The sequence below is a fragment of the Notothenia coriiceps genome, unplaced genomic scaffold (assembly GCF_000735185.1).
Source record: "Notothenia coriiceps isolate Sejong01 unplaced genomic scaffold, NC01 NC01_scaffold00012620, whole genome shotgun sequence".
NCBI lineage: Eukaryota > Metazoa > Chordata > Actinopteri > Perciformes > Nototheniidae > Notothenia > Notothenia coriiceps.
The window spans coordinates 350,363-368,422 of record NW_011345321.1 but is presented as its reverse complement, the minus strand read 5'-3'; the positions used below and the strand labels follow the sequence as shown (position 1 = coordinate 368,422).

At 39.2% G+C, this 18,060-nt stretch overlaps 1 protein-coding gene across 1 annotated transcript; it reads left to right on the top strand.

The window, feature by feature from the left end:
* Positions 1–286: 286 nt before the first annotated feature.
* Positions 287–3,703, top strand: fastkd5 (FAST kinase domains 5). Its single transcript, XM_010773537.1, has 2 exons — positions 287–357; positions 987–3,703. Exon 2 carries the CDS (start codon positions 999–1,001, stop codon positions 3,432–3,434), a length of 2,436 nt encoding a protein of 811 aa, XP_010771839.1. The 5' UTR covers positions 287–357; positions 987–998; the 3' UTR covers positions 3,435–3,703.
* Positions 3,704–18,060: the final 14,357 nt, after the last annotated feature.

Below are 18,060 nucleotides of genomic sequence, written 5' to 3'. Positions count from 1 at the left end.
GGTCACTCACATGGCTGCTTTCCGCGGAAGTCGTATCACTGTATCACCCTACCACAATAAAGTCATACCAAAATTCTAACAGAGTACTTTAACATCATTTATTAAAAAACCCAATTATGACATTACGTTTCACCAAAAATCTCATACCCTGTACATCTACTCGACTTCTTAAGTGTTTTCTCTACTATATTAATGTTTTTATCGTCATAATCGTATATTTTATAACGACTTTGACTTTTATTTTGAAGGTACTTCTGTTAAAGTGTGATTCTAGCATTTTTCCAGTAGGGACCCTTCCTTTGACTTTGCTATCATGTAACTTCACGAGGTTCTTACACGTTTACTGTATAATCAAAGGTGAGTTCAACTGTGTTGTTATAGGAAATATATACACGACTGCATGAATTTTCCCGGATACCAGGAAGACATGTAAGCCCATTCGGACGCTCGCAACCCGAAGTCTGACATTACATTACCATTCTGCAATGTTTCCGTTCTACTCAAACGACTTGCACAACACTTCATCATACAAAATATGAGGTAGCAGAGTCCTTCTACGAGATGAAAACGTACCTGTTTTAATTGGATGTTTTAGTCAAACGTAATTTCGTTGTCCATGCAGAAAATATTCATTAAACTACATAACATTTCATTTATCTGACGCTTTTATCCACAGCGACCCAAAATAAGTGCAATAAGTGTTCTACATGTAGCCTTCATACAGTTATGCTTACTAAACGTTTAATGTTTTTTACCATGGTTTTCATCAAGGGAAATACACTTCTTTTGTACTGTTTCTATGTCAATACATATAGGTTACCTTTAGTAAATGATGAACAAATGGCTTTGCAAAATAACTTCAAATATAATCCTATCCAAAGTAACAATATATTTTGCAGTAAATGATTGATGTTCAGAAAGAATTGCATGGTGTTGACTGATTTTGGTGCTAGCTTCCTTTAAAGATTCTGTCTTTGTCTTTTTAGCCTGGTAGATTGATGGCTGCCTGTGTGCTGTGTCGACGGCTGCCGAGGCCACGATACCTCCTAGGCTTGAGAAAGGACCGGACCCAAGCTCAGCATGTGTCTGTCGAACAAAAGGATGAGACTGATGATCACAAGGGAAATAAAGGAGCATTGCAAAAGCAGGAGGCCTCACCCCAAGAAGTATACAGGCTGTTTTACAACCCTTCCTCATATCATCCCTCTGTGTGGACCGCTGCATCCTCCAGGGGCCAGACAGATAATGATGAGGATGAACAGTGTCCCTCCACACTCGCACCTTCCTTTTGGCAACAGAGAAATCGCTACAGTGTGAGTTGCTCCCGGCACCTCTCCAGCTCAAAAAGCATACTCCTTGACTTAGCATTCATAGATCCTGAACCTGAGAGGCCTTCAGTTTCTTCCTTCAGAAAACCCACACCGCCAGATGTGAGAATAAATGCACGTGCTTTCGTCAAATGTCGGCCTGAGTATGCCTCGATGACCATTGACCTCACCAAACGGCCTCGCCTGATTGAAATGGAAGAGGCCTTGCCACTGCTCCGAAAGGTGATTGTTTTGAAAGGCAGCATGAAACCATCTGATGTGTGTCAGTTTATTACGGAGCTCAGCCGCTTGCACCGTGACAAGATACCAATGGTGTGGAGTGACCAACGCTTCATCATGCTCCTCCGATACTCCGTGGAACACCTTAGCCTCTTCACTGAGGTGCAGCTTCTGGAGGTGCTCCAGGCGTTTGTGTGGCTGGGCATGCCCTCCGACCACACTATCCTCGGGCTCTATGAGGCAGAGCTGATCCGCCGGGCCAACCAGATGAGTTTACATCAGCTGCTGTTAGCTGCTGACTTGTGGCGTTGCATTGGGAGGCAGGCCCCCCAGTTCTTACAGCACCTCTATGATTCAGTCTGTATGTATTGGGAAGAGATGGGGGTCACTGAAGTGGTGCATCTGTTGTATATCATTGGAGAGGGTAGGCAGTGCCCAAAACACTTAATGCATCCTGTAGAGCAGCAACTCATGCGTCACATACACAAACTTCTCCCTGAGGAGGTTGGTGCTGTATGCCTGGGGCTCTTTAAGTCCAAGTTCTCAGTATCTGAGGGTGCAGTGACTCGTATTGTTGATAAGGGGCACTCCCTTATAGAAGACATGAGCGACTTTGCCATTGTGAATGTGCTTAAACTCCTGCGTTTCAGCTACCTGTATCACATTGGATGGCTGCAGGCAATGTCTCAGGAAGTTCCTCGGCGGGCCCAAAAGATGGGTGTCAAGGGGCTGATGCATGTGGCGTTGGCCTGCTCAGTGCTGCATTACCGTGATGATGACATCCTAATGGCAATTGCTGAGAGAGTCCCCTCACTGGTGGCACACTGTAGGATTAAAGACTCATGTAAACTGCTGTGGGCCTTAGGCACATTAGGGTTTCCCCCAGTCCAGAGCCCAAGCTTCTATCCGAGCCTTACAAATGCCCTGAGAGAGAGAAAAGCTGAATTCCAGAGCTACCCTGAGCATCTTCTTACGGCTCTTTTAGGCCTGGCCTTTGTCTCCCAGTTTCCAGAGGACCTTATTACAATAGCTTTGAGTCCTGACTTTGTCAAGTTGGCACTGAAGTCTACAAAGTTGGAGCTGAAAAAAGACTTACTCACTTTAGATGAGACCGTGGGTTTGGAGTTACCTCATTGGAGTGGCCCACGGCTGAGCTGTGAACTGAGAGAGGAAGTGGCAGAAATACTGTGGAAGTTTGCTCAATCAGACTTGTGCCAGAAACCAGAGGTTCTGGAGGCAGAATCTGCGCTTCAGATTCTGCTCGGTGGAGAGAAGTTTGTTTGTAAGAGAATGATTCTCCCCCACACTCGCTCAATCGACCTAGAAGTGCATCTTGACTCCAGTGGAAAGCCAATACCTGTGAACCCAGCATTGCGCACAACGACCATACCTCCAGAGAACAATTCATCAACATCTATTTCTCATAAGGGTTGGGGAAGAATGAATTTAGAAGCAACTGTAACTGATGAACTGTTGGCACAACTAACAAATAACAAAAACACCACCAAACCGTTAACCCCTTCTCCTACATCTGAGCGTACATCTCCTCACGGAGTAGAGCCTGATGATGGTTGGAGACGGTTTGACACAGGGCTGCGCCTGACCAGTGAACTTATAGAAAATCTTGCCAATCCCTGTAGCCGAGACACAGCACCCCAGGACTCTACAAACACCTTGAAACTTGCCATCCAAGTTTCCAGCAGAAACCAATATTGCTTCCATTCACAGCAGTTGATGGGCCTTCATGCCATGAAGAGGAGACACTTGAAGTTGGCAGGATACAGGGTTGTAGAGCTTAGCTTTCACGAGTGGTTTCCCATGCTGAGGAAAAGCAGGGCTGAGAAGCTCGCACACCTGCACTCTAAAGTGTATAACAGTCTGCTATGATTCTCTGAACTGTAAGAGCCCCAACAAGTCCCAGCAGACTCAGACTTTAAACTATGTTGGCAATTTGGCTTATGGCCAGTCTAGGATTGTTATGAGTATGTGCAGAGCACAGAAAACGGCCTTTTAAAAACAGGTTAATTGTTCATTTATCCACATCCATAATTTGCTTTTTCTGTTTGTGTTTAATTCAAAAATATATTTCTGAAGAAGTTTGTCAAAATGCGACATTTCAAGAAATGTTTGTGAAAATAATGCAATAAAAAAAATCAAGTTCTCATTGTCCTTGTTAAGGTTGTGGTATTATATCATTGCATATCATCATATTTTACCAGGATAGCCACATGTATACAGTTCCATTAAAACAGCTAAATACACATTTAAATCAAGGAGGCTTTATAATTCCACCATTTCTATCTAAAAAGAAACAAGCTACAGACATTCTTGAAATGTTTCCATCATATTTAATTACACATACTAATGCCTGATTCAGAGACATAGACTGTACATTTAAAGCTCAGAGGTCAGTGAATATTTGTCGTTTTTTTAAGAGGCCTGCTTTCGTCCTACTTGATCTTTTCAGTAACTTTTATTAGCTACCTATTATATTAAAATAACAATCACTAGTGTGTGGCATTCAATTAAAAATATAAATGTGTGTTTTACGTTGGACAAAATAACATCTTTCAGCACTGTCTAATACATCACTATCCCTAACTGCAACACCATAGCAGTATTGTGCACCTCCCTGAAAGGCCCAAAATATATTAAATGTGAAAGGCTTTACACAAACTGAATGTATGACATTAAGTACATTACACTGTCACTTTTTTGTGACAACCCTTGATGCAAACCATGGCATTTACATGGCGGATCATACATAACTGTAAACACCACCTCTGGGACTATCTGAGCATATCAAGTGACAGACTGGTTGCAGCCCCACTGACTCTGGGAAATGAGTCCTTTCACACTGGGATACAATTGATGTTCCCAGGTTGACTCCCCCAAGCCGTTTTAAAATGACTTTTCTCTTTAGGTCATCTGTCCGTCTCTCAAACCTGCAATGCAGCAGGGTCCGGATGTGTTCACAGATGTCACGGTTTGAATTGTTTTCCTTTGGTTCAGAGGTAATGAAAAACTTCCATGTTCTTTGACCCATACAACATTTTTCTATCACCTTTGTATAAACACGAAGTGGTGGAGGAATAGTAGAACAAAACAAACCGATCCATTTATATTGTAAAGAGCTGTCAGATGTTCTTATTGTAAGGTTTAAGTGTTTTATTTTTCTGACAATGTATCTTGAATGCAATTCAGTATGACAGCTCAAGGTCTGAGATGCCTCACACCAAAATCACCATAAAGCAGTGGTAGAAAAAGTCATCACTTCAGTCCTTTTCAGAAAAGCATGACAGCATTTATTTGCAGATTGTTTTATTATAAAGGCTTTGAAATACATGACAAGAAACACATTTAAAAAAAGGTATACAAAAGCTTTTGTTTATGTTTTGCTGACTGTCATATCCAGATTGGGGAACATCCGTATGCAGGACATCCTTGTTACTCCCTGAAGAAAAAGCTTGGTGTTAGGGCACGCTGCAGAGACTACAGGTGTGTTGTGTTCCCCTTCAAATATTTATCCTTTCCCTCCCTTCGCCCTCCTTTTCTTTTGTTACCAAGAAACAAATGTTCAGGCTTCCATCTTGCCAGCTGTCCTTAGACTTTTCATTGACAAAAAAACAGCTTCAAGGTCCTGACTAGTGAGACATTGAAGAAAAGGCAAGAATTTCATGCAGGGAGATTTTTTTAAGAGCACACACTAAGGCCCAGACACAAAAGGAGTCTTAAAATCTCAATATCCGATCTGATCATCTAAATGTGTCAATTGAGAGAAAAGAAAAGAAAAATAATTCTGCAGCATAAAGGCTTAACTCATACAATTGTATTGAGTATAATCTCCCCCCATCTCTTTGTTGATTCAGTACAGTCGACAGTCGAAACCTAGACAGAATTTGCAGCACATGGTTGTGTAATATTTCTTTAGACTGAAAGTTTAGGTTTGCATTCCTTAATAAAGGATACAGAATCATCAAAGAACTTTCCTAAATCTCTTCTCTTCTGTCTCATGCACACACTTTCTTTAACTCACTTGCTGATGGGAGAAAAGTGGTGTGAATGGAGAAAAGGAAATGAGCAGTGGGAAAGAAAAATTCAATCATCACTACATCAGCCAGCATGCGTGGGAGCGCTTGATGACCCCCCCAGGAGGAGCTAGAGGAAGCTGCTGACTGCTCTGTTGCTCCCTGATCTGGAGAATGAATAGAAGCATGTTACAACTTGCCAGCAGAGGGCACTCTTAACTTAGGAAACAGTATGCAAACGATGAAGTATTTCCATGAATCCTTGATATCTCGGTGGAAATTGTTCATATAACTCAAATTAGTATAAATGCAAATTGTGCATCGCTGTGTCAAGATAAGCATTTTCAACACGCTTAGAATAGCATTTAAAAGGAACATCCATTTCCATTGTGTTAATATATCATGTTTTTAGCTGCACAGTTATTTTGCAGACCCAACAAAAAGAGACAAAAATACATTACGAGTAGTTCCTACGTTTTAACAAGGTAGAGGAGAACGATAAATAGCTCTCCTGTTCTTCAGAGATCTGAAAAACTACAAAAAGGAATTCACATTCGGGCACTTTCAAGTCAGTGCCATCCCTGCAGCTACAAATTTCACACTGCTGGGTGTGCAGGAAGCATGCTTTTGAAGTCGAGATGATTCAGTTTCTAATTTAGCGCCATTCTCTCTGGATTCAAATGCAACTCATTGGATATCAAAATAAATCCCGTATCCACGTGGGGTTAGAACATTACCTCTCTTCACTGATGTTGTGTCAGCTCCATTGTGTTTTCAGGTTGATGCTAACAGTGGCAAACATGCTCAGGGATTTGGGATTGACTGCCACATTACACTAGTTAGATCAGAGTGTGTGGAGTAATGGGACTGATTATCAGCTGGATCATTATGCTGCTGTTAAAATGTGTTCTGAGTAATCTACAAAGCAAGTTGCTGAACGTTCTCTTATTCTTTCATGACTCTCTCTATTACCTTGCTCAACACAAGTAACTAGAGAATAATTATTAAGTTTAGACACTCTCTTCAAACGTGACCAGTATTTCACCCGTTAATGGAGGAGGCTCGGCAGAGTGAATGCTCTCTCAGTAATCCCTGTTTTATTTGCATCTGAATTATTTTTGCTTGCTTGGAAACTAATCCAGCGCCGTCTCAATGTAACCTCACGTCTTTACATCATCATTTCTTAAACTATCTCAACCTAAAGATACTACTGTCTGTCTGCTATAATTCCTTGACTTGGTTTATTGTATGAGACAGACACAAATCCTAGTGTCACATATTAATAAACACCACTACTCTTGTCAAAGAAAGAATCCACTTGGTGGCTTAATCTAGTTTGAGTGCAAATTATTTTCTCTGGGGATTGACAACAAATGAAGCGCATCACAATCTTGCTACTCCTAATTGTCTCTGTATCAACCTCTCTCAGTGCCACTTCCTTTCTGACCTATTCAGCAGCATTCAATAATGTGTCTGGATCCTTGCCTTTAAGATTCCAAACACACACTCTCTGCTAAACCAACTGCCGCAGGGACGCCAGTGATAGGGAGTGTTTGCATTCAGCCCTTGTCTTTGCTGCCATTGATAGACGTGTGTTAACTTAACCAAGTTCAAGATTTGCAGCTCGGTTCCTAGTTGATCTGGGGATAAACCTTTTCACCTCAAGGACACAGTGGATTTGGCTGGATTTAGATTATTAGTTTTTCACCCCAATGTCTACACCACCACTCAAGCTATAGTCTCCCATAGAAATATATGATGAAGCCGTCGCACAACCATTCTGTTAGAGCATTTACGCTGCTTTAGATTTCTATTTGTGTGTAAATGTTGCTTATCTTAATGGATTTAGTTAGTTAATGCTATACATAGAAACATTTTCCCCATGAAAGGATCCATCACCACCAGAAGGCATATTACAACCAGAAGGTTGAACACAAACAACAGTAGGCCTTATTATTATTATAATATGCAGCTTTGATTCTCAGTTCAAAAGTTCATAAGAAATAAACATTTGCGTAGGAGAAATTCCGGTAATTAAAGCATATGCTGCTGTAATTAAAAATCCCCTCCATCATACTGCAGGGACTATTTTCAGCCAGCTTGTTTAGGATGAAGGTATTGGGGGTGGGGGGTTGTTTTCAAACTAATTAACATTATGTGTCCTCCTCACTGTGTGCGATAAGATCATGAGGACACAAGCAGCATTGTGTTGCATAACCACATTGCAGTCTTCCTACACTTTACATTTAGTCATACCAATCTTGATGGCTCAGAGCAGGATGGGTGTCATCCCAATAAACACAGTGGAAGTGCATAGAAGAATCACTAATACAGGGTCATCATGCCAATAGGAAATTCCATAATCATGTAAATTCAGGAGTAATCTAGCATGCTGGATATTCAAATTTGGAAACGATGCATGTAGGCCTACATTTGGACATCAAAGCTTGTACCTTCTAAACAATGAGCCTATATTTTGTGTGGGCGCGCTGCAGTTATGCAACTTCTCTTGCATTTCTGACAGAGTAGCCACTCAAGCTTTGTTTGCCGCCCCCAGGGTTTAAACAGTGTGTCATTTCAAACAAAAAATTAGGTTAATATACCAATCAGCTAACGGATGCTATCTTGTACTATAGCTAACATTAAAGCTTGCTTTTCTAATTTCTTTCAAACCTAGATTAAGCTACAGCCGCATCATTATCATATATGCATGCCATTTGGATTTTTTTTGGCGAGGTCTAGGGATCTGAGGTTGTAGATTCAGTTATTTATTAAATGTATTTTTCAAATGGGATCAGGTTTTGTGCTTCATTAATTTGCGCTTTATCTTTTACAAAAGCTTAGTCAGTATATTTCATTTTCAGTAAGACACATATGAGAATTCCGGATGCTTACTCCGCAGGATGGGTGAAGATGAGAATGAGCTAGATCAGGAGTGCAATTTTGGCATGGATCAATTACATCCTTTTGTTAGGCGCATTTAGCTCAGTGCACGAGCGGATAATATATGTACAGAGCTATTCAAAATCAAATCAAATCAAGTTTTATTTATATAGCACATTTATAAACGATTTTTGGTCGAGCCAAAGTGCTGTACATATAATAAAAATAGCCTACAGTAGAGACACTTTACAGTTTATACAATAGCACAGATTGTTCAGAATATCAGTATGAGAAAAAAACGATTGCAGAATCTTAAATTAAAAAGCATATTCAAGATACTTGAGTGACTACCAGAAAGATACCAAGGGCAGGATGGCAGTGTGAGATCGATCAAGTTGTATAGCCTGACAAGGATCTACAACTTGCTAAAAAAAAATTAAGAAAAAAATGAATTAAGGAACAGGTTTACAAATAAATGAATACATAATGTCATAAATTACTTCGAAATAAGAACAATCGTATATTTTTATGTTGATATTTGAGTGTTAAGATATTCCAAAGATGATAGCACTTCAATATGACTTTTGTCTCCCTTCCTTATAATTTAAATTTAATGAGTTATTTCAAAATGCTACATGTATTCTTCACATGTAGATCAGTGTGCTGTGGTGAGACACTAAATGTACTTTTTCCCCAAATGCCCACCGCAAAAATGTTTATGTTTTTCCTGCCTTCCACATTCTCAGCTCATCAATTAAACAGACATGTATCTTTCTTGTTTATATGACTATGTCGCTATATATGCTGTTGGCAGTAAATTTGAGACTTTAAGACCTGATTTGTGACACATTTCTAGGTTTTTTTTGTTGGTAATTTCTTGTGTTTGTGCTGTCATAAATAGAAGCAGGACAGTTGATGCAGGAATTGCAACATCAGGAAGTGGTACAAACATCGAACCATAAAAGTTTAATCCAACATGCCTCTTACATAAAACCTTTATGCATTAAGTGCAAGATAGAATTGCAAAATACTGCGACAGCATAATCAGAATTTGTCTCATGAAATGAAGACGGGGTTTTCCTTGATGCGGTTCCACGGAGAGATGCACAGGAAACCCATGAGTCTGTATTAAACCTATCCACTACATCTCTTGCTTTTAAGTGCACGGAAACCATCTTCTGCCTAATGGGAGTTCATATTTTAGTCAGCAATTAGACCCTATAGTAACCCTGGTAGACAAATTCAAAGTGATGGGTTAACTATTGCGTAATGATTAATAACACATTCTTGAACACTGAGGGATCAGGTAAATATAGAGACAGATGCTAAAGCTGAACACTAACACACACACACGCACACACACATATATTCGGAAATGAATTCTGTCCTTACTACATTATAGAATCAGGAGGCATGCTGGGGAAGACAGTTGATGAAATGGCTAGAGAAATTTAAAATCTTTCCAATGTTCCAACTTCCTTTTAATGAATAATTGATGGATTTTACAGTACATTCACATTGCTTTGACATTGCAAAAACATTATGCTCTGCTGCACAATATTGTAGAACGTTCCCATTTCATGATTGTATGGTGGGGGGGTGAAGAAGATGGTGATTGTGACTATGTATTGTGCTCTTATTCCTTAACAGAGTAGACTCAATTTAATCAAATAGGACTACTGCCTTTCTGAATCATACCCACTTCATGACAAACACTGACAAACAGCCATTTTGACAGAAGCGGTAAGAAGCGACATTAACAACATTTCTTCCTGTGCCAGTAGGTTTCAAGGTGCTGCTATTTCACTGATTGGAACATTTTAAATTGGAGCTCAGCTTTTAAACAGCCAAAGTAGACAGTAAATGAGAGGGTTTACAAAGGGAAAGGACACATTTCCGGGCACAGAAGAAAAGCACAGCAAGGATGCTTCCTATTGAAAAAGATTCATAAACAGTAGCTATTTCAAGTTACCCAGAAATGTCAAGTCTCTAGAGAAACTGCACTTCAACAAGCGGTCTAGTATCAGACATATCCTTTTATATTTGCAGAAATAAACTCAAATCAATGACACTCAAATGAAGGACATTAATGGTTGTCTTTCTCTCTCACTTCACAGCTTATACTCAGTTTTCAGCCAATGTAGGTTTCAGCGGTTGTCAAAACCACATTTTTAATGGATTTGACAGTATGGCAACCCCAAGTGGTTAACCTCATTCCTGAGGATTGACGCATTACGGGACCTTCTGATCAGACAGGGGTTTTAATAATTTCTTTGTGGCTTATTGCTTTTCAACGTATCCTGCTTCTGATTATAGGCTCCATTCCTGCTTTAATCCGGACAACTTAATTATACAGGAGATGTCAGACTCCCAAGGACGCTCTTATTTCGAGTGTGGTAAATCCAAGAGTGAATATTTGATGTTGCCACCATCCTGTGCTATAGAAATGCGGTCTCCTGGGAATGGGAAAAATACACATATACAGTATACATACATGCATGAAGAAATCACATGTTAAAACATTGATAATCTGAACGAAACCATAATCTACATACTCTTAAGAGAAAAATAAAAATAAATCTAATGCACATTATATTGAGGTTTATTAGACTGTATGGAATATCTGTAAACCATAATAAACACAGCGAGCGTGTTGCTGTGTAAGAGCAAAGCTTGGGTTGATTAACATACTTAATATGCTTCTGTCCTAATAATAACATTAGTGTGAGACCATACAAGCAATGGTATAAGTTGCTATAGCAACGGACCTTCAGGGATGCATGCATGCTTGACTGTTTTCCTGCGGGTGGATGTTGCTTTGATGTAGTAGCCAGTGGCTAGGTGAGGAGTTTAACTGTGTTGTAACCAGTGGGAGAGCCCCCCCCCATGGATAAAGAAAAACCTCATCCGGATCACAATCAACACTCTGATTGAAGTGGGAGCGAAATTGTCGTAATCTGGTCGCATGAGTGTCACATCTTGTAGGAACGGATCTCTATCTTTGAAGGGTCTGGTGTGTCTCACTGCATGACATTTAGAAGGATACAGACAGAAAAGGACAAGCAGTTCTAGTTTTTATGTTATTATTTTCTGCAGGATTGCTTTGTTGGATTCATTCACTTTTTAATAAAAATATACTATAAATATGCATGTAAACCTCTACAGAAACCCAGGTATTTTCAAATATGCAGGATATGTGGTTAATTATTAACAGACATTGTGAAATCTAAAATAGTGTCTTTGAATAATTCATCTTACATTCTTATGAGTTTCTTGTCGCAGAGCAGTTTGGGGATAGATTTGTTAACTTATCACACATTGTTAAAGAATTTCTTCTAATTTGAACATCACTTTAAATCTCTTACCTTTTTTTATATATATATTTAACTCAGGACAGCTCTGAGGAGGTTGCTCAGGGAGTTCAGCTGCAGCAGGTGGCTCTGCTGTTACGCAATATGCAAATATTATTGTTTATGCTTTCCAGAGGGGCGATCACTTAGCTCACACCTGAGTGTGTTGCCACAGGAATGTGCTGTATTTTCAAGGATCCTTGTAGCACAGTCTTGGCCTGTTGTGGTAAGATCACATTCTTCTGTGACAATACAGCAAACAAAACGTGCCTTTCAGTCCTTACAAAGAAATCTGTCAGTTTGCAGCTTGCTTTGTGTTTCATGAACATAAGAAACAACCTTTTTGATGTTTTAATCAAGGCCTTTAGAACTAGGATACACGCAAAGGGGGTTTTCTCTTCTCTTCTCTGCATGTTGTGTTGACTGACTGAGTGTGTGCAGTCACCTGAGCTGCTGTGCTGTGTGTGCAGATACAGCTGTGCTCAACATTCATCAGGGATTGGTCGCTCTCTCTTTGGATGTGTTATGAACAATTTAGTGCTAACCTCAGCTTTTTGTCATTACACTTGTGCTGGGTAAGGGCAAAGCACATTTGAGTTTTTTTCCTTCACTTAGATTTATGTCAGTATTTTATATCCTAACTTTTTTCTAAAGATAAATAGGTATACAATAAATGGTGTGCCTTGCTCCAGCTTGACAATCTCACATTTATTTTCGATAACACAGGTAACGATTTCATTTAGCATCATTTTGTTTAAAGAATGCATGGCAGAATCAGACTTAGCATACGAGTAGTTCAACAGTGTTTAAGTTAAATAACACTATAGTGTGGCAACACAATGATAATGGTAACATGCTGATGTTCAGCAAGTATAATACTTATCATCTACCACTGTTTTAGTTTAGTGTTTTATCATAGTAACATTAGCTAGTTTGCAGTGGATCACTGAAAAGATAACGTCTAGGTTAGGCACATTGGTGTAGTTTATAGTTACAAAACCTAGTGTACTTAAAAGCATCACTTTGTTTTTGTTGTTTTTTAAACTTCATTATGGCACTTCAAATATTCAAAAGGCATAAGTCTTTGTTTGTAGCAATGTGGAACAATCCTTGTCAAAACTGGTGAAGTTTATAAGTGGTTGGCTGGACAAATTTGACATGTCTTTTGGGAAATCTTGGCAGTCCACCAACAATAGCCTGTCAATTATCCAGTCAACAGTAAACAACTGAAGTAGTGTCTCGCATACATTGTTATAAGCTTCATCAGCTTTACCAGAGCTGACACACAGACTTCTCAGTCTTTTGGCTTGTTAGGAATTGTGAAGTGTAACAATACTTAACATAAGGAGAAACTTGAAAGAAGTGTTTTTGATGCACTTGCTTCTGCCTGCAGTTGCCTTCAGCAAATAATGTATCCCAGTGTAGTTAATGAGGAGAGATATGAATGGTCAAATGTAGCTGAGGCATTGAGTTACCCCTCTTTGAAGTGTTGCTTTTTGAATATTAATACAATTCATGACCTATTTGCTACTTAACGTTATGTAAATTCCCGATGGCCTTGTTGCCCTGATGCTTTCATAGAGGATAGAAAGATGCTTTTGGCACAACCATAATATAATTAAAAAGGGAGTGCATGTATAAACTTTGTAATGAGAACCAAGGATGTGACTTCAACACTGTTTTTGCATTTTTTTGGATGTCTGAGCAATTGTGAAAATGAGCATCAAAGTCAGGATCTTATTATATTATAACTAAAAAACCTCTGGGTGAAGACATTTGTTTGACAGCAGTGCTCCCTGGGGTGTAGAAGATGGTTACCCAACACCCCCACCTTGCCATCTGTCTGGATCCATTGTAGCTTGTTGTAAATCCCACAAGGATACTTTCAGTGCACAGAGACAGAAACACAGAAAAGTGCTTTTAGGAAACACAGCAGCTCGCAGCCTGTCACGAGAGTCGAGTATGAAATGAGAGTCTTGCAATGCCTTGAACTATGTACTGCTTAAAAAGTTTTATTCAAGTTTAAATATAATTGTGTCTGAGTTGCCACCAAGAAAACAGAGAGGAAAGTTTGTCTACTGGTGTTTGTAGACAATGCTGTGTACATAAATATTTATTCCTGGGTGTTCTGAGATGCATTAAATCTGAAATAGGTTTTTACACGGTTCTGTGAGACAGCTTAAGAGAACAGTGATCAGAGTGGATATAGCCTGTGTCTGACATGTCAGGGTTGATGTTACAGTTTTATAAACCTTGTCCTGTGCGGTGGTCAAGTTACCGAACAAGATGCCAAAAGGATTTGCTGTGATGAGGGCATCTGGGTTGTCCTGTGTCCTCACATGTCTATTCTGATTAAGTCTCCTTGAGCAAGAAACCACATCCGTATCTGCTCAGTAGGTGGCACATTATTTATCTGACACTGTTCCAAGGCAAAACATATTGCATTTCCAAAAAAACATTAACATGAAAATGGCTTTTACTCATATGGCCAAAGTGTAGTGAGTAATCAAGTTATATTAAGACATGACAAGACTCCATTTATGGACTCCCCCCTGCCCCCCCCCCACCCCAAAAAAAAAAGATTGATTTAAAGGGGGAATTGATCCAGGATAAAGTGAATTTTGTTTCTTACAGCATAGGTGAACAACTCTCTCAAACCATCTAACTTTTGAACACACATCTACAGTTAAATGTAAAGTACCTCTGAAGTATGCTCAATGGTGGTATTTCAGGGCACATCACATCCAATCTTTTCCAATCTCTCTATGGGTACTTCAACAATGACAATTCACAAGAATATTGTTGCAGGAATCTATAACAATCTTGAAAATCGTGAAGTAATAATAAATGGCTAAGAAATCATCAAATTAAACATGTCCCTACATTTCCCGGAGATTATGCCCTTACACTTTTCTTACACCTTTTCCATGCCTAGCTGGCATCACTTTTACTCACATCATCAATCTGATGTAACATTGCCCACAATAAGGAATAAACCACAACACATACAGTACACTTATGAATTGCATGTCGGCGTGTGGGGGACTAAAGTAATGTAACATGGCCATTTAGTACAGCATGTAATGTCTCTTTCTTTGTAATTATGGCCTTCAAAGAAATACTCAATAGGGAATATTTTAGGGGAATAATACTTAAGTCTCTTCCCCCATTTAAAGGTTTAATCAGCTGTACTGTACTTGTCAGAACAAACTGAACACTTGAACATTTTCAGACGAGTGGTTAGTCTCCTTCTTAAAGCTGACGGTTCAGTTGTGAGAGATGTCAGGGAAGAGATGAAGGAAATGTGCAACAGTGCGGCAATAGCTGCATTTAAATTCAGGATGACACAGTACATGGGCAATCTGTAATAGTCCACTCGCACTTCATAGTACTTGATTCAAAAGCTTCACAGCCAAGTCAGATTTATGTGGAGAGTGAAATTATATCACTAAGAAAAGATTGTATAAAATAATACAAACTATAAATTGTTGTATGTCATTTTTATTTTGGCGTTGATTTTGAGATTTGTGTTTCTCCCTCTCTCATTTGAATAAGGAAAAAAAGAGCCCTTTCAGGTTCAATCGTTTTCAAACCAGGAAGAGACCCTGCCGAGGATCACTGGTGAGCCGCATTTATAAATAAACCCACCACGAGACAAGAAACATATTTTAGATGTGTAAAGACACATTTTACAAAATATTCACAAATGTGGTAAGGTTGTCCATCGAGGCTTGTTTGTTGGCACTATAAATTACACGCTAAAGCGTGCAAGTCCGGCGAGATACAGAGACGGACATGCCCTTGATGTGCTGAAGAGCCATGAGGAAAACGAGATGATAAAAAGTGGGTGCGTATCAGGCACGGACTGGAGGTTAATGTGAGATGAGTGACTCTGCAGGCAGAATATGAGCTTTATAGTGTGCCAGTGACTGAAAGAGGGACAACATTGTATTCAAAGTGGATAATTTTGAATTGGTGACTATTATTAGTTGTCTGGGTACTGCCAGGAAAATCTCAGAGAAGGAAATTATGCATACAGCCAACAGACTGACGTTGTAATACAGAGCACTCCAGCTATGAAAGCCTCTTATAAACATCAATTCACTGTATTCACAACACAGCATTTTATTTCACCTTTTGCCAAAGCTTTTCTTTTCTCTTGATGTGAAATATTATTCTCATGTTTAGTGTATATGGGAGGATGAAGAGGGATTTTATTACTTTTCTCAGGTTGGCAGTCATAAGCCTGGATAAGCCCTCATACATATGAGTGTGTCTCACACATACTGTTTCTAGTTGTTGCAAATATACTGGCAAAGTTTAGCACATCTCGGATCCAAATCCCCCTTTCTGGGTTAAGTAAATACCACGCTACCCCAACAGCAATACATTTCTCTTCATATCAATCTAAAATGATGGACCTTACCACGACATACAACATATTCAAGGACACTGGACACACATGAATGTCAGTTTATGTTCAAGATGTAATGCATCAATTATTACTGAAGCCTTTTACCTTGCCTGAAAGTTGTAGGACGGAACAAAAACGTTGAAAGACGAAAGAAAAAGATAAAGGTATGCCCCATTGGCTGGCTGAAGTCCTTGAGGCAGGCATGAATACACTCTGAGTCAATAATTTATTCACCCAGACACACACAGTCAAACACACACACATACACACACACATAGAAAGGGCGACGGAGAGAGACCGAGAGAACTGCTGCAAAGGAAAACAGAAGACTCAAAAAAAGCTTCAGGGACAGAAACACAGACTGAGACTAACAACTGGAAGACATACATATGTTGCCAGATGTGAGATTGTGCTCTTTGCTAGGAAAGAAATATATAGACATATCAAGGTTGTTTAAGTCAGTGGTATTTCTACAATGTTGTAAGCCTGATGCAAATAGTAAAGGTTTTTTCCCTTGGTGAATTCTTACAGTCATGTGCCGTCTTCACACTGCCTGACACATCTATTCAAGATTACATAATGTAGATCTGCCCTAATTTCCCTCTCCCTAGCTGAATTGGGGTCTTCAAGCAGCTAAGCAACATAACACCATCAATCTGACAAACACATTGAGTCAAAGGTGATCCACTGTGCTTTGTTGTCTTATTAAAATTAGAATACAACAACAAATTCACAAGTAAATACAATTCAGATGTATGCATTTCTTGCAACTCAGCTTGAGTCTTTCATAAACAATGTTTACAATTTAGGACGTGCAACAAACACACATGTCAGAGAGCTGAGTTACAAATGAGTTCACATTCAGCGCAGTATATTTTTGCTCCTGAGTTTTTTTTTCTGTGTCAGGTAATTGGATGTTTCCATGGATACTGCTATGTATGCAAGTGTCGGGTAGCATGTGCATAAAAGATGTGTTCATATTGCACAGTTACAGTAAGGTCACATATCCTTACCCAACCTTTAAACACACCAATAATAACACTACAAAACATCCTTTGTTGCTTTGAGATGCTTGAGAACAAACATTTAGAATCTAAAGAGTACAAGATACTCATATTTTGAAAAGTAGTTTTTGTAACACTGCCCTGGGCCTGTTCTGCTAATGTTATTTGTGCATCTGCTTGAACGCTGTAGGCATCAGATAATCATTTCATTTATACATGAGAGAATTGATCGTTTGAGTTCTTAGTCAACGTGTCAACATTGTGGTTCTGAGTGAAGCTAAGACACCACACAGTACTATCTGTGCCACTTCAACGTTGATTATGCAACACACCCATTTTTGATATATCCCATTTGCCTATTTGAAACCATGACAATGGCTTGATCTGAACATTTGAGTTGTATATTATAATTGTAGTAAAGGCCATTGTTTTTCTTTGCAATATTTTCAAAGCTGTCTTCTCTGTGCACTATGACATTTACTTCACACACCATTTGTTTAGAGGGTGAAGGGAACACAGAAACCAGGGTATAACAAACGAATGCATATCTTTTATTCATCAGCTAACAACTAAAGAAACAGCACAATGTAGATATATTTACCCCACATAATCCTAGTTGTACTGTGTTTTTTTTACAGTAAGAGACCAGATTCTTGCTTTTCAGATCTAATTTAAGTTTGTATGGAAATGCTGATGAAGTGTTCTATATACAGATCTGAGGTTGACATAGAAAAAAGCAGTGTTTCGTATGAAAAAAAAGAAAATCAAACGTAAAAAAATTGGGGTCAAATAAGACACTGTCTGGATCTCTTCTTTTTTTGCAAATTAAACATT